The 24,776-nt window shown below is 35.7% G+C and overlaps 3 protein-coding genes across 4 annotated transcripts in view; 1 reads left to right on the forward strand and 2 right to left on the reverse strand.

Annotated features, from left to right (window-relative positions):
- The first annotated feature begins 2,069 nt into the window (after nucleotides 1-2,069).
- On the forward strand, nucleotides 2,070-2,912 carry LOC114726082 (uncharacterized). The gene has a single exon (XM_028912648.1). The coding sequence runs from the start codon at nucleotides 2,070-2,072 to the stop codon at nucleotides 2,910-2,912; it is 843 nt and encodes a 280-aa protein (XP_028768481.1).
- Nucleotides 2,913-13,981: 11,069 nt separating this feature from the next.
- The window catches only part of LOC114726084 (twinkle homolog protein, chloroplastic/mitochondrial), a 41,448-nt gene continuing 30,653 nt past the window's right edge, over nucleotides 13,982-24,776 (reverse strand). Inside the window, exons 15-22 of one of the 2 annotated variants that reach the window (XR_003738478.1) lie at nucleotides 24,669-24,730; nucleotides 22,581-22,664; nucleotides 15,872-16,003; nucleotides 15,500-15,596; nucleotides 15,274-15,408; nucleotides 15,118-15,185; nucleotides 14,561-14,704; nucleotides 13,982-14,467 (exon numbers count right to left, since the gene is read on the reverse strand). Coding sequence is in view for 1 of the 2 variants with exons in the window: in XM_028912649.1 (XP_028768482.1) it covers nucleotides 14,620-14,704; nucleotides 15,118-15,185; nucleotides 15,274-15,408; nucleotides 15,500-15,596; nucleotides 15,872-16,003; nucleotides 22,581-22,664; nucleotides 24,669-24,730 (663 nt within the window). In the remaining variant the exon portion in view is untranslated. Of the gene's footprint in view, nucleotides 14,705-15,117; nucleotides 15,186-15,273; nucleotides 15,409-15,499; nucleotides 15,597-15,871; nucleotides 16,004-22,580; nucleotides 22,665-24,668; nucleotides 24,731-24,776 lie in introns of both variants that reach the window. The other variant, XM_028912649.1, reaches the window with a different exon arrangement.
- Nucleotides 20,335-22,002, reverse strand: LOC114726085 (uncharacterized). Its single transcript, XM_028912650.1, has 2 exons — nucleotides 20,885-22,002; nucleotides 20,335-20,570 (listed from the first exon to the last, which is right to left on the reverse strand). Exons 1-2 carry the CDS (start codon nucleotides 21,786-21,788, stop codon nucleotides 20,536-20,538), a joined length of 939 nt encoding a protein of 312 aa, XP_028768483.1. The 5' UTR covers nucleotides 21,789-22,002; the 3' UTR covers nucleotides 20,335-20,535.

Consider the following 24,776-nt stretch of genomic DNA (forward strand, 5'->3'; position numbering starts at 1 on the left):
ACTTAAACTACTTATTCCTTCTATTGAACAACCCCCTGATGTTGATTTAAAACCATTACCCCATAATCTGAAATATGTCTTCTTAGAAGCAAATGAAAAGCTACCAGTAATAGTAGCTAATTCTTTGACTGAACTTAAGGAAATAAAGATGATTTCTGTTCTTAAGAAATACAAAAGAGCAATTGGATGGACTTTGGCTGACATACCTGGAATAAACCCAACAGTGTGCACACATAGAATTTTATTACATGAGAATTCTAGAGCTATAAGATAGCCACAAAGGAGACTTAATCCCTTAATAATGGATGTGGTAAAAAATAAAGTAACCAAATTGCTAAGTGCTAGTATTATTTTTCCAATTAGTAATAGTGAATAGGTTTCACTTGTCTAAGTTGTTCCTAAAAAGAGTGGAATTACGGTTGTAAAGAATGAGAAAGATGAATTAATTCCAACTAGGATCCAGAATTCTTGGAGGGTCTGTATTGATTATCGAAAATTAAATGATTCTACAAGAAAAGATTATTTTCCTCTACCTTTCATTGACTAAATGTTGGAAAGATTAGCTTGTAAATCTCACTACTGTTTCTTGGATGGATTTAGTGGATACTTTCAGGTTCCTATAGCACCGGAGGACCAAGACAAAACAACTTTTACTTGCCCTTTTGGAACCTTTGCGTACCGAAGAATGCCATTTGGATTATACAACGGTCCTGCAACTTTTCAAAGGTGTATGACTTCTATCTTTAGTGAGCTTTTAAAACAAGGTGTTGAAGTATTCATGGATGATTTTACGTTGTATGGAGATTGTTTTTATGCCTGTTTACTGACTTTGGAAAAAGCTTTAGCTAAATGTGTAGAAAATAATGTGATTCTTAATTTTAAAAAGTGCTATTTTATGGTGGATAAGGGGATAATGTTGGGACACTTGATATCACAGCAAGGAATTGAAGTTGATAAGGCAAAGATAGAAGTGATTTCTTCATTGCCTTATCCAACTACGTTAAAAGAATTAAGGTCTTTCTTAGGTCATGCTAGATTTTATAGGCGCTTCATAAGGAATTTTAGTCAAATTGCTTTACCTCTTTCTCAATTACTGCAAAAAAAATGCTGATTTTGTCTTTAATAAGTGTTATAGGACTGCTTTTGATGAATTGAAGGCCAAGCTTGTTTCTCTACCTATCTTGGCATCTCCTAATTGGAACTTAGACTTTGAATTATCCTGTGATGTTTCCAATTCTGCTGTGGGGGTGATGTTGGGACAACAGGTAGAAAGACTATCAAGAGTTATTGCATATTCATCTAAGACACTAGATAAGGCACAAACCAACTATACTACCACCGAAAAGGAATTATATGCCATAGTCGTTGGGCTGGACAAATTTAGGCAGTACTTATTGCATTCTAAAGTTGTTATTTTCACTGATCATGCTGCTGTAAGATTCCTGTTCAAAAAGCCTCAATAAAAGCCTAGGTTACTTAGATGGATGTTATTAATACAAGAGCTTGATGTTGAAATAAAAGATAGGGTATGGGTAGAAAACTTAGTTGCTGACCATTTGAGTAGGTTACTTAATAATTTGAAAGGGGTGGATGATTTAGATTTGGTTTGTGATGCATTTCTTGATCATATGCTTTAGGCTGTCACTGTTAAAGAGCCTTGGTTTTCGAATTTACTCAATTATTTAGTTGCTAATGTGGTGCCCCTATTCATGAATCAATTTCAGGTCCAGAAATTGAAAAGAGAAGCAAAATATTATGTATGGGATGCTCCACATTTATGGAGATTGTGCAGTGATCAATTGATTCGTAAATGTGTTGCAGATGAGGATATTCCTTCTATCTTCGAAGTTTCTCATTCTTTATCATGTGATGGTCATTTTAGTGCAAGAAAAACTTCAAGAAAAATTCTGGATTCTGGTTTTTATTGGCCTTCTTTGTTCAGAGATGCTTATGAATTTTGTAAAAACTGTGATAAATGTCAGAAATTTGGTGGGCTATCTAAAAAACAAGAAATGCCTCAACAACCGATGTTATTTTGTGAAATTTTTTATGTTTGGGGCATTGATTTTATGGGTCTATTCCCTCCATTATATGGTTTTTCATACATTTTGCTAGCTGTTGATTATTTGTCCCATTGGATTGAAGCTATAGCTACTAGGAAAAATGATGCTCAAACAGTAGTGAAGTTTCTGAAATCTAATATATTTCGCACATTTGGGATTCCTAGAGCTTTGGTTAGTGACCGTGGCACTCACTTTGCAAACAAACTTATGGAGACATTGCTGTCCAAGTATGGAGTCACGCACAAGATGGCAACACCTTATCATCCACAAACAAATGGTGTAGCTAAGGTATCCAATAGGGAAATTCAAGGTATTTTACAGAAAATTATTAAACCAAAAAGGAAAGATTGGAGTCTTAGATTAGATAAAGCTTTGTGGGCTTATAGGATAACTTATAAAACTCCCATTGGTATGTCTCCATTTAGAATAATATATGGAAAGGCTTGTCATTTACCTGTTGAAATTGAACATAAAGCTTATTGGGCAGTAAAAGCTTGTAATATGAACTTAGAAGCTACAGCTGAGGGAAGAAAATTGCAAATTCAGGAATTAGAAGAGTTGCGTTTAGAAGCTTATGAGAACTCCCATTTGTATAAAGAAAGAACTAAAATTTTGCATGACAAAGGGATTTTGAGAAAGGTTTTTCAGGAAGAAGATAAGGTACTTCTCTACAAGGCAAGATTTACTTTCAGACAAGGGAAACTCCATACAAGATGGGATGGACCATTTGTGGTGCTTAAAAGTCATAATTTTGGAATGATAGAGATTTTGGATAAGCAGACTGGACATGTTCACAAGGTCAATAGACACTTGTTAAAGCACTATCATGCTGATGACAAGCCACCTTAATCAAATTGGTTGTCCTCTTTCCTCCTTGTCTTCTCTAATTTTGCATTGTCATTATTACTACTCTGTTTTTCACATTGTAGAATTTAAGTATGGGGGAATAGAGGATTTCTCAAAAAAAAAAAGCTCTGATTCTGTTTTACTACTTTTCTCTGCTGATTGACACTTAGTCACATATATGGAGCACAATCCACTTTAGACCAGTGTTATTTTGCAATGATGAATGTTTTCTGTCCTTCCTTCGTGATTGATCCTCTCCTTTTGTGGCACATTGAGGACAATGTCTGTTTTAAGTGTGGGGGAGTGTAATCATTGAAAATTTTAGGAGTATTCTTGCCTTGCTTAGCAATTTAACTCTGGGAATGAATCTGATTTTAGCTGTTAGTCTTTACTGGGATATTGGTGCAAACAGACTTGATTGAAAATCAAAAGATTTCCATCAAGTAGTCAAGGATTTATCAATTTCGGTCTGCTGTGGAATTGATTAAATCCTTGCTGTAGCAACTTGACTTTGTAGTGAACTAGAATTTTACCTGCTCGTTCATTCAAAATCCATTGCATTAGCCTCTATTCTGCAATAACCATGTGGGGAGCCATTCTTCCTTAGTTTTCTGTCATGGAATTTAGTTAAGCTTCGAATGCATCTCTTTGAATAATGTTAAAACTTGTTCAAGTGTGAGTTCCTTGCTTAATTGATCCATTTTCAGAAAGTGTGCATCATAAATAACTCTCCTCATGCATTAAGTTCAAACCCTCATGCAATTTGTTCATGGCAAGTGAATAGGGATGAGTAAACCAATTGGAAGAATTTTGAGCCTTAATTCATTTCTTAAATCATGTGTGAAGCCATCTAGTCTAGTAACTTCCAAGAACTTGTTCCTATCCTTAATTCAAGACTACATTAGCACTTGGAATTGTGAATATGATAAGGGCATTTCATTCAAAACCCTTTAACCAAACAGCAGCCATTTACATTAACCCGTTGCTTAACCCCTTGAGCTTCTATTGTTCGTTAAAAATTTCAGCATGATTGATGAACAATGCATATTTTGGATATTGTGAGAATGAGCTGTTGACATGATTGTTCAATTCTATAATGGTATATGTGTTTGTAGAAGTTAAAAATCTATTATAGAAAGCTTGATATAATCCTGCTTGCCTGACCATATAATCACTACTACGATGATGACAAAAAAACAGGTTTTGATTTGAAGACAAGAAAAAGAAATAATAAACAAAGAGGTGTCGATGAAGGTAGGAAAAAAAACAAAGAGAGAGAAAGATAAACAAATGAGCAGCTGAATTGGCAAGGTTGAGGAAATGTATTCATTCATGATTATGCAATGTCAGATTGCTGATACAATTCATATTTTGATTCATGTATGGACATATCTTGAATACTGAACAGAAAATTATTTCGTATGTTGAGCAATTTAGTAAAATGCATGTATTCATTAATCATTAACACTCATTTTCCATTCCAACATTTGGCCTTATCAACATTACAACCTTAACAAGCCCCTTTGATTCACAAAACCTTATAGTAAGTGAGTAGTAGAGATGTAGGATGGTTACAAGCCTATGGTGAAGCCTAAACTAGATGGTCCTGAGAGAAATTACCTTGATCTATGAGAGTGAGGGAAACACTTTATCCTGAGAGAAACCTCATCTTTTATTTGCTTTCCTTGATTATGTTGCATGATTGTGAATTGATCTTTTAGCATGTGATGTTCCTTATTGATGACATTTGAAGGAAGTGATTGATGAACACAAGTACTCCATTCTTGTGCATGATCTAGCATTGTTCATTGATAATGTGCTTGAGAGTTAGCTTTATTCTATCATTCTGCCCCAAGAGTGCTAAAACTTAAGCGTGGGGGTATTTGATAAATCATATTTTTCATATGCTTGGGATGTATATTTTAGGTTATTTTAAGGAATAGATTGAACATTAATTGCATTAATAAATAAATAAAATGATGGTGCACTTGAGCAAAAGAATTAAGCAATTGTGATATTCCAATAGCTTTTATGAAATCCCACAATCGGGTATTATTTCTGGGTTATCGTTATGAATTCAGGGGCAGAATACTAAAGATAAAGTGGCAGAAACACATTTCCAGTAAGGAAGGAAAGGGGAGTCTAGAGGAAAAGCAATTCTATCACTGATAGAAACTAATTTCTATCACAAACAGAAAAGAATTCCCACAAAAAAAAACTTACACTTAGTTCCAGAAATTTCAATCGAGAAGGGGGAAAACTGAAAATGCTTCAGAAATTCATCCCAAGAGAACAAAAAATTAGTTGCAACAACTTGGGAACTAAAAAACAGAAATTAACAAGAGACAGAGAGGAGAGATGCAACAGACAAAAAAGGGAAAATCAAATATAGTGGGGGGCAGCTGATATATAAAAGAGTGAAGAAGAAAAAAAGAGGAGGAGGGATTCGAGCATCTAGAGTCCGTAAGTGCAGATTGAGTTCCTATCCTTCCACCTCGTCTAGTTCCTCTCGGGTGGAAATTATCACATCTGATATCCTCCATGGAGAAGCCGTATTCAAACGTTGAAGAAGGGGGATCTTCCATCATGTATAGCTAATTCCAGATATTCTTCCAAGAGCAGAGCTGAATTCGAGCTGCAGAATTGTAGAGGGAGTCTCACATTCATCTATTTCTTTTAATTCTTTGTTGCTTTATGAGTTGTAAAGTGAATAGGAATGAATCCAGATGTGTTCTGTTTTAAATACTGAGATGAATGTTGTGCGATTGAATGTTGCGACAAATTTGGTATTTCACTCTGAATTCAGAAATTAATCAGAACCTTATTTCAATTCAATGCTCTTGAATATTTGTGATTCGATTGATTGATCCATATGAATAGAAGTTCTATTCAGTTAAGAGTGCTTAATTCGTCTGCATATTCCATAGCACATAACTCCAAAACAGATTGAAGCAGTGAAGATGAAGCGAACTCTTAAGAGAATTGATACTCTGATTGTTTTTCTTAAGTTCCAAAGTATTGTTTGCATTTTCATTCATTCTCATTTCGGTACTGCACCTGAAAATTGACAAAGATCTTTTTGTATTGATCTGAAATGTTGTTCTGGCTCTATATTTTCTACAAGTAAATTGTGTTAATTTTAGAAATTCAGAGAGTTATTAGACCAAGTGATTCGACACTGAGGTTGCATCAATGTACTGCATACCCTTTCTCTATTGGTTTTGATTGCCTATACGACTAAGGATAAATCAACCTTAAAGCATACTCTTAATTACATTCATCCAACATAAGGTTTTTCTTCATTCTTCTTCTTCTTCTTGAGGCAAACTTAACTCTCTACTATAGCCACTTCTTTTTCTTTGCTCTTAGAGGTTGAAGGCCCCAGGGTTTGTTAAGTATGGGGGTAAGATTCTTGGAGAATCTTAGTAGCACATTGCATGCATTACTATGGTTACACATCACAATATAATTCAAGCTACATGCATACATACATACTTGAGTATTATGTACTTGCCATGGAAAAATATAATATCATAACATAACATATCATCTCAACCTTGTATAAACTAAGGTATACATGCATGGAGGCATCATGGCATAACATCATAACATATAGCAATGAACATACAATATATAGTAACTCTAACAAGCAATAGAATGCAAAAGCTACCTTGTTGGCTTTCCTTCCTCTTGAACTCTTTCCTCTTGACTAGATCTTTGCCCCTTTGTTGTGTATAGCCTATTAGGCAACCAATGACACAACATTAAGCATTACCTCAACTCCATAACTTAACTTAACCCCTTAAACCCCTTTTTTCTTGACTTTTAGGGTTTATTTTTCTAGTTTTGATTCTTGAACTTTCTTGGGCCTTTTCTATATAATTTTCCATGTAGAATCCATTTATCTTATTAGTTTTATGAAAATCCAATCCCTTCCCATTGAACTTGACTTGGCTGAAACACTATATATAATTATAGGAACAAGGATTTTCAACAAAACTAACATGTGATCACTTAATCCTTAACTTTTAACCATGCCTAATCTTAATCATACATCACCTAAACCCTTTCTATCCATTTTGATGAAATTTGGGTAGCACTTCCCCCTGGGAAAATGACTTTTCACCATCATCAAAATAGCATAAAACCAACATATAAACCATTATAACTGGAAATAGAAAAGTTGTAGAAGCTTACCTTGCTTCCAAGTGACTTCCTCTCACTAGAACTCTTCTCTTTGTCTCTCTAAATGAAATTTTGCAAGAGTTTCCCTACTTGAATGGCCTTGCATGAAATGAACATGTGGGGGGTATTTATAGGCTTTCTATTTTCATTAATTCCACACACGCCCTTCTTGCATAAGACTTGATCTTGGCCTTCCAATTTTTACCTCTTTCCAAATGTACAAATCTTAAGCTATGTGGCCTAATATGTTGACACTTGGATGGTGAGTCATTATGGTTTATGTCATCTCTTCTTATCTATTAAGATTAATTAAGCTTTAATCAAGGTTAACTCTCTTAATTCCTTGTTTAACTTGACTAATTACCCTTCTAGAAGCTTTTGACTTTTCAAAGATAGATAATTGAATCCTAGCCACCTAATTAATCATGTTTGCCATGTGTCAAGATCTTATGGAAGATAGCTTAACCATAATCATTTTACTTAACCCTAATTAGATTTTAATCTAACTTGATTTATTATTTTTTTTTTCTTTTTCTTTTTATTTTCTTTTTCCCTTTCTTAGCCAATTTGGCCATGACATGTGTCCTTGACATTCTGTCAGAAATTTTTACCATCTCGGTTGTCCTAACAGTCCACTGAATCTTAATATAATATTGGTTTATTTTATCTGATAGCTGAAAAATTCTAGTATCTCAGAATTCTTATATCAGATCACCATTAATTATATCTCAGTAAAGGAAACTTTCCTGATTAATTTCATAATTTTTCTCCCCCTATAACCCTTTAAATGTCGTTTCTGTAAAAACAGACAATCTATCGATATTAATTTATCTTTAAATTTAATTAAAGCTAACCTCCTCATTATTTAGGGTTAGAAATAATTTCATAAATCTCCATAATTCCTGAATGAATTTCCTTTAATTTTTCATAATTTTTTGAGATCTCTAGGTATTTTTAATAATTGATATTGGCCAATAAAAAGCACATATATGACGCCACCTTAGAGGAGCAGAGGGGAAAAAATAGTCAACACTATTAACCAATTAGTCAACCTTATTGAGTCACATAGTAGAGATTTTGCTCTACTGGGTAGCTAAGAAACTATCTAACACTTACCCGTATTGTATTCTAATTTTTCTACTATAAAATATCTTCTGGTGACTCATATGATGACTCATCACCCTCATAAATGAAGCACATGAGAAAGAAGAAGAGAATTCAAGTTGAACTTGTCTTCTTAAAAATATTTGAGATATTTTCTAACTTTGTCTCCTAACTAAGGGACATTAATTATTTAATATTTAACTGGAGCAATTTATCCAATCCTGAACTCCAAAAATTCATCTATTTATACCATAAAATTCATTTAATTCTGTAGAAAATATATGAGTTTTCTCAAATCATAATTCAAACTATAAGTATTTCTTTTGAAATTTCCCATAACAAACCCACAAACTGCAGTTTTGGCTTAAAAAATATTAAAGTCATTCTGCTGGCCTTCTAGGGTTGAGACTAATTTTATAAATTCTATAGCCTCTTAGATCATACATCCCCATTTTATCATAATTTTCTAAGATTTTCTTATGACTCAAACAATTAAATCTACCTCTACATCTCAAACTGAGCCACAAACTTATAAATTCCTTTTAAGTCAACTCAAGGGCATTTTTGTCATTTCTCCTCATATACAGGCCTTAAAATGTCATTGTTCATTTTCTAAAATTTTCTAGAATTTTTGGGTATTACTTCCATTTTTACCCATTCTTGACCCGAAACTTTTTAAAATTACAGTTTTGCCCCTAGTCAAGTAAACCTCATAAATCACCCTATTATGGCCTCTATCATAACCTTTGGTCTGAACTAACCTCTTTTCTCATTTTTGGGCTTTGAGACTTCATTGGAGTCTCTAACTTTCTTTACATTTTAGTCCCTAGAACTTTTTCTATTTACAGTTTAGTCCCTGAAACCCTTCAACCTTCCTTTTACATTTCTAAGACTCCTGCTCATAGGGATTTCGTCGCCTACCTATCTTAGGCTAATCCATGTTTTCTTAGGCCTAAAATTTGGGATGTGACATTTCTCCCCCTCTTAAAAAAAAATTTCGTCCTCGAAATTTCAGGGTCAAACATCTTCTTGACCATGTTCAAGAGGTTAACTGAGGAGAATGTCCCTTCTCATACTCAGCTTTAGCTTTTAAACTCTTCTTACCTTAACTTTCTCTTTTATCCTACTGAATTTAGTGCCTCCTTGTCAAAAATGGCTCACATTTCTAGCCTCTGCACACTTTTACCTAACTTCCCAAGGGGTCACCAATCATTGGACTATTCTTGCCTAAGCATGCTTAACTGAAAAGTACTTATGGGAATCCGAGGCACTAGTGCTGATAGGCTTAAACCCTAGTACTCTATTGTGTTATACCCTTCTTGGTTTACCTTTTGTCGGGTCTTTCTACCTTACATTCTCAACTTTAGCCTCATCTTAGTGATTTATCTGTCAATACTCAATCTTTTCTCACATATAAGGGGTTCTTGCCTCATGAAATTTTCGATGACCTGATCGATCACCTTCATTATTTATGACTTGATTGATAATTGTTAGTATTTAAGTGGAATTTTTGAAATTCCCTCATCAGTTTTAGAACCTTAACTCGAACAATTATTACCTTGTTTTCTAGCAACAGTAAAAAATTCAACTGTTCCTTCAAATATCTCACAAAAACACCTCCCAAGCTCATTCGATTACTCTAAACCCATCCTGTCTCAGAAATTCATCGAATCTCTCCTCAAAAAATTCAAAATGGCCCGAGTAAAGCAATCGGGTACCAGTAATAAAGAAAACTCACCGGGGAAACTACACCGTTTAGTGCGAAATCCAAATATAGACCAAAAGTTTAACAAGAGAAAATGCCTAGAAGTGGTATGTTAAAAATCCGAGAGAGTCAGACCTAAGGTTCGCTGAGCAAGAGGAAAACTCAGTCAAAGTCTAAGCTCCCTGCGGTTTCTGAAGGATCAGAAACCGAATCAGATGAAGGAATTTCAGTTCAAAAAGTCTAAGCTGGGGATTACAGTATCACACCTTACTTATATCATACCTTAGAGTCCATTTAGACCCATTGTTGACCACTTTGGATGGCCTTAAATTCAAAAATCTCATTTAGAATGTTATTTTTCAGAAATTACTGTTCATTGTATGTTTTCCAGATTTTACATCCAATTTTGAAAAATCATAACTAATTCTAAAAAAATCGTTTGGAGATGTTCTAAAATTCCAGAGAAAGCTCTTTCAATTCTTTTTAAGGAAAAAATATCCAATTGGATTTATCTTTGCCCAATTCATATAGTTTAATCAATAAAGATTACTGTTCATTTGGTAAAATCTGAAACTTTTAGATTCTGTGCCTCAACTTTGGAAATTCATTTCTTCATTTGTACACATCTAATGGAGGTAATCTACCTCTCATTTCAAAGCTTGGGATGTGTACTATAAGTTTTCCAAATTTCATGACTTAACTCGTTCATTTCATTAGTCAAACCGAAGCTTGAAGCTAAACGTTTTATCCTTTAACCACTCTTTACTTTGATTCTTTTTATTTCTTTGGTATGTAAAACTTAGGCCTACTCTTTCCCATTCATTCTCATACATTTCCATTCATGCCATAAGCATTCTATGCACATAAATTGCATAAAGACATTCATAAACATAATTTACAACATAGGAGAATTATACATTGAACATTAATCTCATTTATTAACATCAATAATTCTCCACTTTCTTCTCGCTTTTCATGCCATTACTGCCCATCATTGATTGACCCAAATGGTTAGTTAGGGAGGGAGTGAGATTTGGAAAAATCTCAGTAGCAAACAATATCATATTAGTCATGTTAGATGGATGCTAATGCACTACAAGCAACTTGTTTATTCTCTTGTTAATTAGTGACATATTGAGTTAGCTAACTTCTTTATGTATAGCCATAGAGACATAATCTACTCATCATGAATAGCAGTTACAGCAGCTAAAACATGTCACAATAACATTCAAATAACATGTACACAGTAACACACAATACAACATCAAGCAATGACAATAAGTAAGTTCACTACCGTCGACTTCAAGCTTTCCTCTTACTTTTCCTTTGACTCCATTAACTTTCCAACCATGTGGGCATTTGGTCAACATCACCAAAAACATAGGTACATTGATCATACAATCTATTAGGACCAAGAGATTAAATAAAGTTCAAGACTAACCTTCTTAAACTTAACCCTTTTTCTCTTAATTTTAGATTAATGTTCCAATTTTGCAAAAATTGTTCTCTTAGGCTAATCCTACATAATTTTACCCAAGAAATTCAAATATCCACTTAAATTTATGAAAATCCAATCCCTCCCTATAGATCTCATTTTGGCTGAATAGGGTGTCTTGGAAAACCAAATTTCCATTTTCAAATTTAATGCTTCCAAGCTTCCTTTCTTGGTGTTTCCCTACACCATTTCATCCTTTAAACATATTAAAAGCATCAAATTAAATCAAATCCAACTCTAATCCCATTCTCTCTCCTTGGCCGAATTGAATTATCATGAGTAGGGGTTAGATTCTCTTTCCAAAAATCACTCAATTAATCAAAACCTATCCTTTTCAAGTGTGTAATCTATGCTTTAAACCGTTGATCAAACCCTTCTACAATTTTCAAAAATTTGGCAGCATCTTCCCATGAAAAATGGCTATCCAAAACTACATAGAATCATATATAAACAGCTCACAATAATTAATAAAGCACTTAGGAGCTTACCTTGGTGATTTCTTGAATTTAGGTGGACTTTCTCTCACTAAAAATAACTTTTTCTCTCTCTAAATGCAAGAGCAACATAGTCTCCCCTATGGTTCCTTGTTGGGTCCAAATGTGAGGGGTCTTGGTGGCTATTTATAGCCAAAACTTTGACTTGAATGGACTAAAATACCCTTTGTGGCTAACAGAAAGAGCATAGACAATCTTAAAATTCAAGTGCACTTTTACATCATCCTTACATTATTCTTCTAGAAGGTACCAAGTATCACAAATTTAGTGGAGGAAAAGAGAGATTAAATCCTAACTATTAGATCAAAACTTAATCCTTAAGTTTCCTCCTAATTTGCTTGGTCTATGTTTTTCTGGCTTTCTTGACAGCTTTCTGGAGTTTAGAAAATTCTTCTATCTACTCCACAATTTTCCTTTTATTCTAGAGAATATCTATAAATTTTCTCAGGTTATAACACTTCCTTTAAGCCTTGCATAAAATTCATTTACTAAAATACCCTTTTATTAGTATAATGGCTTTTTAATTTATTAAAGCCATTTCACTAACCTTTTAGTTGCGAAACTAATTTTATAAATTAGTAAAACCTTTCAACCATTTAACCTCGTTTTTTTGTAGATTGAAGTCTCTTGCCATTTTAAATAATTACGTCAACTGCTAAATATCACAAGTTTAGTGAATTGATCACGTGTGTGGCTTGAAAGGGGAAAAAAAAAACAGACATATTTTGTGCAACCAAAGGCAAGCAAAAAGCACTATATTTTGCGAGATAAATGGCTCAAAAAAAATTATCAAACCTAAGCTCATGATACCATTAAGAAAATAGAGAGAGAGAGTGAAAAAGAAATTGGCTAAGTAGTTGATACTCAGCTTTATTGATATATATAGAGTAAAAATAAAGGATAAAGCCTGGAAATAAAACCTAATATCTTGAAATTAAAATTTAAATCAAGATCAAAACAAATCCTATCTAATCTAATTCATTCTAATCTAAATGATGCATAAAATAATTAAAAAAAAAACTAATTGGGCCCTCCTAAGTACGCTTAGGCCTTCATCTTTCAACAACAGGTACCAAAGAGTAGTGGGAAAACTCATCTACCTCTCCCACACAAGATCTGATCTTGCATTTGCAATCAGCGTAGCCAGCCAACACTCACATGCGCCAAAGGAGAGACCCCTCAAGACAACCTAGAAAATCTTAAAATATCTAAAAAGCACACCAAGCAAAAAGATATTGTATAAGAAATGCAATCAAGAGAGTGCTGGAACATCTATAGATGCTGACTGTACATGGTCTCATGCAATAGAACGTCCATGACAGGCTATTGTGCCTATGTTTGGGAAAACTTAGTTACCTAGAGAAGCAAGAAACATACTATAGTCAGAGTATTGAGCTATAGCACAAGGAATATACAAGATAATTTCGATAAAAAGAATCAATGGAGTTCCTTATGAGATTATACACCAACAACACGGCAACCATAAATCTTTCTGATAATCCAGTTAAACATGATAAAACCAAACACGTTGAAGTGGACAAACATTTCATCAGAGAAAAGATTGATGATGTGTCGGTTACCCTTATCCATGTGCCTATGTAGAGACAAACTGCAAATATCTTTACAAAAGACCTACACAAATAAAAATTCAAAGATTTTGTGCGCCAAGTTGAACATGGTCAATATCTATGATCCAATTTAAAAGAGTGTGAAAAATCCGTAGATTACCTACAAAGAATTAATTTAATTGATTTTATTTGATTCTTTATGAATTGATTTTTTGCGGTCGTAACCTGGCCTATAGGTTTCAGTGCCTTTTCTTTTATATTTCGTTGACTTGCTGTATATATTCCCTGGACCATATTCAATACAGAATCAAAATATGAAATTCATCAAATCTGCCTCCTTACTCTCGAATTGATAATTTATTTTCTAGAATTTGCAATTGTTAATTGACAAATAATCATAGCATGATATATACTCTATTCAGGTCAAAGGGGAAAAAAACAAAGGTACTTCAAGCTCAGCTAGGGGTGAAAATAGACTCGCCTAAGCATAAATTCAACATTCGCAACCCCAAAAAAGACAATAAGCTCATAATTTCATCATGGCCATTAGAATAACCATCTTTCTCCTGTTTGATTTACGGATAATCAATACAATTCATTGACTCCCAATTCACAGTGCCGACAACAAAGAAAACAGCATCGCCAAGGAGATGGTTCGAGTCTATTTTTAAGGAATTCCACACTATCCCTAATGTTTCAAGGGGTTCAATTGATCATGGTTTTTCTACTTTGTCCTGTACATTTAGTAAACATTCTCTTCACAGCAACAGACACCGAATGGGCAGGGAAATTTTCCATTTGAATATATCAACCATTTTGAGTGAACCTAGTTCAGTAAAAAGTCATTTCTACAGCCCGAACTTTTTAAGATATAAAATGACATGATCAAGCACCAAAATTTATCAAAATTGGAATGATGGGGTCATTACAATGTGTATATACAGAGGATCAGATTTATCTCCGAGAGTTGTGATTTGAAAAATATTGCGTGCAAAATTTTCATGACTCTGCATCAATGAATAATACCGTCAAATATGATACAACTTGTGACGGTATCCACCATTTCCAATCAGATTCAACCATCCCAGAGAGGAACTCACCCTCATATGCTAGCTTGATGTCATCTTTTGCACAACCCACGATAAAATATGGCTCACAGTTATCTTTTGCGCGAATGCTTATTTTTTTGGCCACCATGAGGATGTGTATTCCCTTCATCAAGAGAGGTGAACTCACCAGTTACCCTGCCCAAAAGAGTTTAGTTAGCAACAGTAGTTACTTAAAATACACCTATCCAGATGAAATAGAATTTTTCTTTTTCCTTTAAAAGAAACAGCACGTTTAGCCTCTCTGTTGTTTATATCTAATCCGTTTTCATTTTTCCCCCATCTTGCATAGATCATAGGGATTTGAATTGCAGATGCAATCAATCCTAAACATGTCTGTGTGCATATTACACATGAAAGTAGTCCTCCATTCTTGCTCAGGGACAAAATTCAAAGGCGGCATTGAGCTTCCCACAATCAAAATTCAAGATAAAACAATGCTCTGAAAAAACATAATAAATATAATCCTTGCGGGCATAAGCCTTAACTGATTACATTTTACTAAACCATGAGAATTTAAGGAATAAACAGAGATTTAGGAGTCCAAATACCTATCATACAACAAAGTGGCATCGCCTATTGTCCCGGCAACCTTATTCCTTATCTTACGAACACAAACCTGAAAAGCTCAGATATATATTTATTTTATTTAATACAAATAATAAATGGTCACTTAAAGCATCTATAGTCATATTGCAAATACTCACCTGTACTTGATCCATAGGCCCAGCTTCAGGATCTCGATTTCGATGAATAACAATTCCATTGTCACACTTATTTATAAAGTGTGCACTACCACTTATATCATAGAGATTAGGAGGTCCCCCAACCCAATTTTGTAACTGTTATTTTGATCATGCAACTGTTAATCCATTAGATTTATCAGAGAAAGGAAAATGTGAATGGCCGTGATTACAGCCTTTAGTTACCAACCTGCCTAGGATGCGCTACAAACCAAACATGGCATCCATGATGCTGGGCAAACCGTTTGATTTTGGTAAGCATCTGACTAACATACTCAGTTTCAGTCCTGAAACAGATAAGTAAACATCATTAGCAGTCCCGCTGATGTTTGAATAAGGCATGGGATGCAAAAAGAAGAAGAAAAATGATCGACTCTGCATGTGCTAGGGGAGAGATTAAAGTAAGTATATATCATAAACAACTAAACAAGGTTCTGTCAGTTGGCATTGCTACTTTATTTTGCTACCAAAAAGGTAGCAAGTTCATGATGAGGTCAACCATGAATATAAGAAAAATAGGAACAAAAATTCAAATCAAGAACAAAATCTTTAAGAACGTTACATGCTTGGAGGGCGCTGATGGTCAAGCTCATTATAAGGATCAATTACAAGTCCACGCACCCCATGCCTTAGCACGGCTACTTTTGCAAGGTCAAGAACCCAATTTATACTTGGAAGGGCATCATCTTCACACCTAGTATGACCAATAAGGAACACAGCATCAAAACCAATGTTATGGAAAATAAATAAATCCATTACCATCCTTTAGGGTAGATGGGGATCGTAAGCTATAAATAAGGTCCCTAATGCTACTGTAATCGAGCATTGACATATTAGTGATACAACCAAAATCAGAAACTGATGGAGAACTGCACTTTGTATATGTATCCAAAATACTTCCTCTACGAACACAGCAGAGAATTACAAATCCAGAACACAACATCAAAACACACAACAGTAGCCAGACCTGCCATTTGAGTGGCGAGCAACTCACCTAACTCAACTCATAAAATATGACTTACCCACCTCACAAACAAATCAACGGCTAAATAAGACCCAAAAAGTCACAAATGCAGTCCCCAGAATAACCTGATACAAAATACAGTACTAAAGTCTCATTAAAGCTTGCTAGTCCTCTATTTCTTTCTCCAAAATGAACGAAGTCCCAAACTCAACCTCCTTGCAACCACAAAGACAATATATGACAACACAAGTTTTTTCTGCCAGAATTTAAAAGCCAATGTTCCTCCATTGTTTAGTTCCAGATTCTTCAGTTTTCTTTTTTCTTATTGATCTTACTTGACCCTTGAGGGCAAGAGTCTCTTTTGAGAGCAAGTATTGTTAAGGAAAATAAATAAATAAATCTGTTACTATCCGTTAGGGTAGGTGGGGATCATAAGCCATGAATAAGGTCCCTAATGCTATTATAAATTATCATTAACAGATTACTAAAAAGTACATTCAGTTCTCGTGACTCAGTTCCCCTCTCTGTTCCCATCTTCTCTCAGACTCTCCTCTCTATTTTCATTTCCCTTCGCTCTCTCTCCCCCCCTTCACCTTCCTTTTACACAACAAATATGAGTAAAATTAGTAATTTAAAAGTGCCCAAAAAATTTCGAACCAACATGCTAAAAAATCAATGCCAAGAACCAACAACAGCCACCAAGAAAAATATCCATTCTTTCTCAACAAGCTCAAGCATTGAGCCCCGTGTTGAAGGCCTTTGACATAAACACTGATAATTGATTTTTATGCAGACATTCTAAAGGCTTTGGAAGCTACAATGTTACAGATTAAGTAGTTTATAGACTTCAGTGACAAGACTACAGTATTTTCAGCAACAGCATTAGTAAGATAGGGAAATGAAAAGGGGGGAAATACAAGCAGAGAAGATTCAGCTCTGATGCTTTTTAGACGCTTAAAACTGTATAATATTCCACCACAGAAGCCGATACATATAGGTGCAGAGTGTGCAATCAGATCGCATGGGATCTTTCTCAAATAATACATCAAATCTAATCATACTAAATCCGGAAATAATCCTATCCGAAATCCCTAAATAAAAGGCAGAAAAATAAACTTAATTAAGAGAGTATAAACAGTAATGATAAATTAGGGTTATCTAAGGGTTAGGCCCAATAAGAATAGGCCCATTGTCAACACTCCCCCTCAAGCTGGCGAATAGATGTTGATCATTCCCAGCTTACTTGTAAGTTCTTCAAATTTGGCTTTAACCAAGGGTTTGGTCATCATATCAGCTATTTGTCTTCCTGTAGAGATGTAGGCCAGGTCAACTACCTTTGCTTCAACTTTTTCTTTGATAAAGTGGCGGTCAATTTCAACATGTTTCATTCGGTCATGTTGGATAGGGTTATTAGCAATTTTTAGAGCTGCCAAATTGTCACACCACATCTGAACAGGTGCTGTTATTTCAATGCCTAATTCCCGGAGCAAATGAACAATCCAGATTCCCTCACAGATTCCCAAAGCCAGAGCTCTAAACTCGGACTTCGCTGAATTCCTTGACACAACTGGTTGTTTCTTACTTCTCCACGTAACCAGGTTCCCCTAGACAAATGTGCAGTAACCAATGGTAGATTGTCTATCGTTGACTGCCCCTGCCTAATCTATATCAGTATAGACCTCTATGTTTCTGTCTTCTTCTGAGTCAGGTGCCCTTTTGTTTGCATCTGTATATATTTCAACCCCTTTTTTATCTCCCTTAGAGAAGAAGAGACCCTTGCCTAGAGTTTTCTTGAGATACCTAAGAATTCGTTCAACGGCTTCCATATGCTCCTTTTGAGGATGACTTGCAAATTGGCTTACAACTCCAACTGCAAATGATATGTCTGGCCTCATGTGGGATAGGTATATCAATTTGCCAACTAACCTCTAGTACCTCTCTTTATTCACAACCTTTCCGTCTGGTTTTACCTCTAGTTTGCAATTTTGTTCCATTGGGGTTTCGGCTGGTTTTGCACCTATCATACCAGTTTCCTTGAGAAGATCTAGTGTGTATTTCCTTTGAAACACACTAATGCCCCTTTCTGATCTAGCGACTTCCAAGCCTAAGAAGTACCTTAGGCTTCCAAGGTCCTTGACCTCAAATTCTGACGCTAGTTTTCTTTTTAATGCAGCAATCTCTTCATCATCATTGCCTGTTACAACAATGTCATCCACATAGGCAATTAACACGGTTATCTTGTGATTAGTGCGCTTAACAAACAACGTATGATCTGTTTGGCATTGTTTATAACCGAATCCTGTGACTGAACACATAAATCTTCCAAACCATGCTCTTGGTGATTGTTTGAGCCCATACAGTGATTTACATAACCTGCACACTTTCTTGTCATTCCCTGTTTTTCTAAGCCCAAGAGGAATTTCCATGTATACTTATTCTTGAAGGTCACCATTTAGAAAGACATTTTTTATATCTAATTGATGCAACGGCCAATCCAAGTTTGCAGCAAGGGAGAGTAAAACATTTATTGTGTTGAATTTAGCCACAGGTGCAAATGTCTCTTGGTAATCTATACCATATGTTTGAGTGAACCCCTTTGCAACCAATCAAGCTTTGTACTTACTAGTACTCCCACCTGGATTGTATTTCTTAGTGAACACCCACTTACTTCCAACAACAGACTTTCCCCGGGGTAAGTCAACAATGTCCCAAGTTCCATTTTTAACCAAGGCCCTCAATTCTTCTTCTATTGCTAGTTTCCAGTTGTGATCAGTTATTGCCTCATGAAATGTCTGTGGGATTTCTGCCTTGTCTACATTCACAACAAAGGCCAAACGTACCTGCTTATTGGGTGTCGTGTACAGGTCCTTCTTCCTTTTCTGAGAGCTATGGGCCACTGTAGATCTTCAGGACTCACCTCAGGTGGGGATTCATGACTTGGCCTTGGAACATTAACGGGATTCTCCCTGGTGGCTGGCTGTTCCATATGGCATTCCTGTGTCTCACTAGTGTCTGGCTCCGTGGGTGATTCGGTATGATTGGGAATGGAAGATGTAGGCCTAGGAGAGGTGTCTATTTGGGTTTCAGGAATTTCTGAGGCGGTTTCAATGGCTGGAGTAGGTGTTTCAGGTGCAGGCAGGGAGTATCTAGGTTGAGTTCGGTGATTATAGCACTAGGCTCAAGAAAGGTGACATCTAGTGATGTTTGGGTCCCATTAACAATTTGCTGTTCAGATTCAGTCCATATTGGCCATTCACTACCTCTCTCCCCCTGAATGGGCAATCTGGGATAAAAGGTAGGTTTTCAAAAAATTTGACATTCATAGTGATATATATTCGCTTTGTGGTAGGGGAATAACACTTGTACCCTTTTTGAGTAGGGGAATAACCTAAGAATATGCACTTAATAGATCTACTATCTAGTTTCCCATTGGCATCAGTGAACACAAATACGGTACACCCAAAAACACGTGTGGGAAGTGAGTGAACAAGGTAAGAGTACGGGTAGGTTTCCAAAAATTTTTGAATTGGGGTCTGAAATTTTAAGGGTCTGGATGGCATGCGATTAATCAGATAAGCTACTGTGAGAACAGCATCCCCCCAAAAAGAGTTTGGTACATTGTGTCCAAGCAAGAGAGCTCGAGTTACTTCCAGAAGGTGTCTGTTTTTGCATTCGGCTACCCCAGTTTGTTGGGGCGTGTGTGCATAGGATGTTTGATGGTGGATTCCATTTTCAGCAAAAAAGGTTATGAATTGAGAATTAACAAACTCCTTGCCATTATCACTGCGAAAAATTTTTATTGAAGTTTGGAATTGGTTTATGACAAACGTATAGAAATTTTTAAAAATGGAAAACGCTTCAGATTTATCTTTCATCAAGAAAAGCCATGTTAAGCGAGTATGATCATCTATAAAAGTCACAAACATCTGGCCTTAGTATGTGAAGCAACCCGAGATGGACCCCAAACATCACTATGGATGAGAGTAAAGGGTTGTGTAGGTGTGTAAGTATGCGAGGGGTAAGGAGCTCGGGTCTGTTTGGCAAGTTGATAGGTTTCACAATAAAACTGAGAATTTATTTTATTCATAGATTTTGGAAACAAATGCTTCATGTAATCAAAACTAAGATGTCCAAGTCTAAAGTGCCATAGCATAAAATCTTCTTATGACATAGAAGATAAACTAGGAGACTTAAAAATAGGTGCAGCCACAAATCTCTTGATTGTAGTGGTTCCTTCAAGATAGTATAGCCCATTATGTTCCTTAGCTTTGCCAATCATCCTCCCCAAAGTTAGGTCCTGAAAATTACAGTAAAACTTGTTAAAAGTAATGAGGCAATTTAAGTGATAGGTTGCACATTTGACAAACAATAAGTTACAAGGTATCTCTGGAACATAAAGAACATCCTTCGGTACTATATTGTCTAAAATAACGACAGTTCTAACCTTAGCATATGTATTATTGGTGACCTGTACTCTAGTATGATCAGAATGAGGTTTAAACTCAAAAAATAATTCTTGAAAACCAGTAATATGGTCTGTAGCGCCTAAATCAACAATCCAGATATTTTTGGACCCAGTTATAGTGCCAAGTGCAGCAAGAAGAATGGTACCTGAATGGGCTAAGGTCACAGAAGGAGTAGGTTTTTCACTGTTTTTCTCACCAGAATATTTGTCCAGAATCTGTCTAAGCACCGTAAGTTCATCCATAGTTTGAGACCCACTATCTGAATTTGTTGTGAGCAGTCCTTTACCATCCCCTATGGTTCGTTGCTTCAAGTGTGCTGGTTTCCTGTGCATTTTCCAGCAAGTATCTCTAGTGTGCCCATTCTTGTTACAATGATTACATCTCAAGTTTGACTTCTTCCCTTTTGGATCTCCGTCTTGGTTACCTCGGGTAATCATAACAGATCCTTCATTCGCTAGTGTGGGAGAAAAGGAAGGAAGGAAAGGAGTAGCATTAGAACCGAAGGTAATATAAATAAGCTCCTTACGGCTTTCCTCATACCTGACCATGTTGAAGACATCTTCAAGAGAAGGGAGTGGTTGCATGCCCATTATACAGCCCCTGACATCTTCAAATGTGACATTAAGGCCAAGAAGGAAATCAAAGCACCGTTCTTTCTCCACTATTTTCCTGAAATTCAGCCCGTCAGATTGGCAGACCCAATGATAGATCTCATATAGGTCAAGCTGTTGCCACAGCTTTATTAGCGCACTGAAGTATTGGGTCACCATTTTCTCCCCCTGCGTAAGAGACCGTAGCATCCGTTTCACCTGGAGGAGTGCTGCGGTATTGTCTTTGGCAGAAAAGGTACGTTTGGCTAACTCCCATATTTCCCGAGCAAAGTTGGCCAGGAGATAGTTCTCACTGATCTCGGTATTCATAGAGTGGATCAACCAGGTCATGACCATATTATCTTCTGCACACCACGTAGCATACCTCGAGTCCTCAGGTTTTGGTGGCTTTGGGTCCCATGTTAGATAATGCTCCTTGTTGCGTCCTCGTATGAACATTAGGATGTTTCTGGACCATTGAAGATAGTTTTTTCCATTCAAACAATGTGATCATCGTCTGCGAGAAGGCGTCGGAGGCAGAGATCATCCTGGGTGTGTGCAATACCCCAGACTGCGAGCTCCCTCCTTTTTCGGTCGTTGCTGGTAAGCCTCCTACACTTGCCAACAGATTCTGCGAAGAATCATTGCTGACGGTGAAGGCCCGTGACGAACCAAGCACTGTGTCTCTGAAGGTCATCACTAAAGCTCTGATACCATAATGCTTTTTAGACACTTAAAACTGTATATTATTCCACCATAGAAGCCGATACATATAGGTGCAGAGTGTGCATCGCATGGGATCTTTCTCAAATAATACATCAAATCTAATCATACTAAATCTGGAAATAATCCTATCTGAAATCCCTAAATAAAAGGTAGAAAAATAAACCTAATTAAGAGACTATAAATAGTAATGATAAATTAGGGTTATCTAAGGGTTAGGCCCAATAAGAATAGGCCCATTGTCAACATGCTCCAACAACCAAGACCAGCTAGATAAAGCAGTTATAACCCATATCTTCATCTTGTTTCAAAATAAATATATCACAATATAATCCATATCTTTTCAGAGTCTCACGAAATGATGAAGGCGATAAAGAGACAACAAATTATCTTGTTATTAATGCTTGAGTAAATAACAATGGCTCAATTAGCCAGATATCAAATTATAAAACTAGTTAAGCTTGAAACGAGAGAGAGTAGGAGTTTTAGAGGGAAAGAGCAATGCAACCAAGCCACCAATAGACTTACCGTATGAGTTGAAAAGTATCACTTAACCAGGTCTTCCCATGTTCAAACTCCTCCATACTCATACGTTCAACAGATTCGCCATAACTATCACCCAACAAAGACCATAAGATAGGCGATTATAAACATTCATGAGAATAATACTACACATTGTTGGTGTTGCAAGAGAATTAACAGATAATATTGCTGATTTGATCACTTTAGCAAAAATGTGAAGCTAAGTTTAATCCTTCGTATCCTTCCAAATCAAATTTTAAATACAATAGTGACTAAAAAGGACATGTATTGATGGACTCCAAAATACTCAGACGACGCATTAGGTGGAAGAATTTTTAGCATTTCCATAATAGGCTATAGAGATTGCAAAGAAAGCTTCATAGCAAAGCCATTGGCTTGGGTAGCAGGCTGCTTATAGGTATTTCATATTAAGGAAAGTCTTGCAAGTCAAGGGAAGTAATACTCTTGCACCAACAGAGAAGGTGCATCATTAGATATTAGTAAAGAAGCTTACGGATCAGTACAACAGACATCACGATTGAGTATTTCAAAAATATATTTCGATTACTCCATTCCTCATCTATCTAGATTTGACCTATTTTCTTAACATGTTATTAGTCATTTGAGCCAACTTGAACTCTATGTACCACTTCCAGAAATTGATGCAATGGCCCATCTTTGACAAGTTAAAAGAATCTTGACATCATATACATTAAACATTGGCCTTAGTTTTATGGGGAAAAGAGTATTTAAAAAACAACCAGTCATTGTAGGATAATAAAAGTTTCTTGCAATTTAAGAGGGAATGTTAAAAGATTAATGTTTGGACAATTCATTTATCATTACTCCACAGTATGGTATTTTATCATTATCAACGAACCTTTTAGGTTTAGTTATCCTATATCCTTAGTAATTATGATCCTCTTGAAGGGTTATCCTTTGTTTTGCCCCAAAAAAAAAAAAAAAAAGATCATCCTTTGTGAATATATCTAGTCTAGAGTTAATATAATATAGGGGACTGGCAATTTGTGTAAATGAACCAGTGTTCATGGCTTCTCTTTCAATATACCTTTGCTTCAATTCTGGATGGCTCAAGATCACTTTCAAAGCTTCTTTGAAGGTTGTAGTAGTTCTAGGTTCTATTTGCTATCAAGGCTTTATTTTTTAAAAGTTGATTATCTGAATCACTTGTAGGTTACTTTTCCAATAGATTGTTGCTACGGCTTACCTTCCCAAGTATATGCATGGACAATTGATTAACAGTTCATAACTATTTTATTATACTAACAAAATTCTGCTTAGATTGTTGGAATTAACTCGTGAATGCAAATTGAAGATTTTTGTACAAGCCTTATCTGGGGTCGACTACAAAGATTACACGATGCCATTATACTTTAGCAAGCCTTATCCCACTAGATTGAAAAGTTGTTTAAAATTGTCGGAAATTATTTTGATTTTATTTCAGGTATTCTGATTTCTTCATTTAAGGACAATTTGTTTTCTTTGGTTATTTTTAGTAACTTTCCTCAATGTTTGAGATTAGCTTAAATATTCTATTTTCATTACAATTGAGTTATCCTATTTAGGATAAAGTTATCACTGTTTAGACTTGGATTTGGATAGAGCCTACTGCACTTCTTGAGCAGTCTGTCTAAACAGAAATCATGATGAATTAGATTTTCCTATACTCACAAGAAAGAGGTGAGGTCGTGCATTAAACACTCTTAATGTGAGTACATCTCAAATGACAAGTTGTCTTTTGGTTATTGGATTTCGAAGCTAATATTTCATGTGAGCAAATTCAAATGAATATTAAAGAAGCTATGGAAAGGTGCAAATGGAGTAGAGCCACTAAAGATGAGATGAATGCCCATGACAGAAACTACACTAGAAACTTGTTGACTTGCCAAAAGGGGAAGTTCCCCTGTACGTAAGTGGATGTTTACTATCAAGTATCACCCTAGTGAAAGCATCACTCATCATAAGCAATGATGGTGGCTCAATGGCCCACATTACATGAACAATAATAAACCCAACCTTGATAAAGACAACCCAAGATATAAGCAAAAGCACAAATAACAACACACAGCTCACCGTGCATCAAAGAAAGGTTTCTTTAAGTGCTTTTCTAAAAGTTTCCGTGCATGCTCCCTAACCTGTAGATCAGTCAATTAAAAATTTGAACGTCAACAAATGGCCACA

Source organism: Neltuma alba, unplaced genomic scaffold (genome assembly GCF_004799145.2).
Source record: "Neltuma alba isolate B1F8T4 unplaced genomic scaffold, ASM479914v2 tig00012338_pilon, whole genome shotgun sequence".
In the NCBI taxonomy this organism is placed as follows: Eukaryota; Viridiplantae; Streptophyta; class Magnoliopsida; order Fabales; family Fabaceae; genus Neltuma; species Neltuma alba.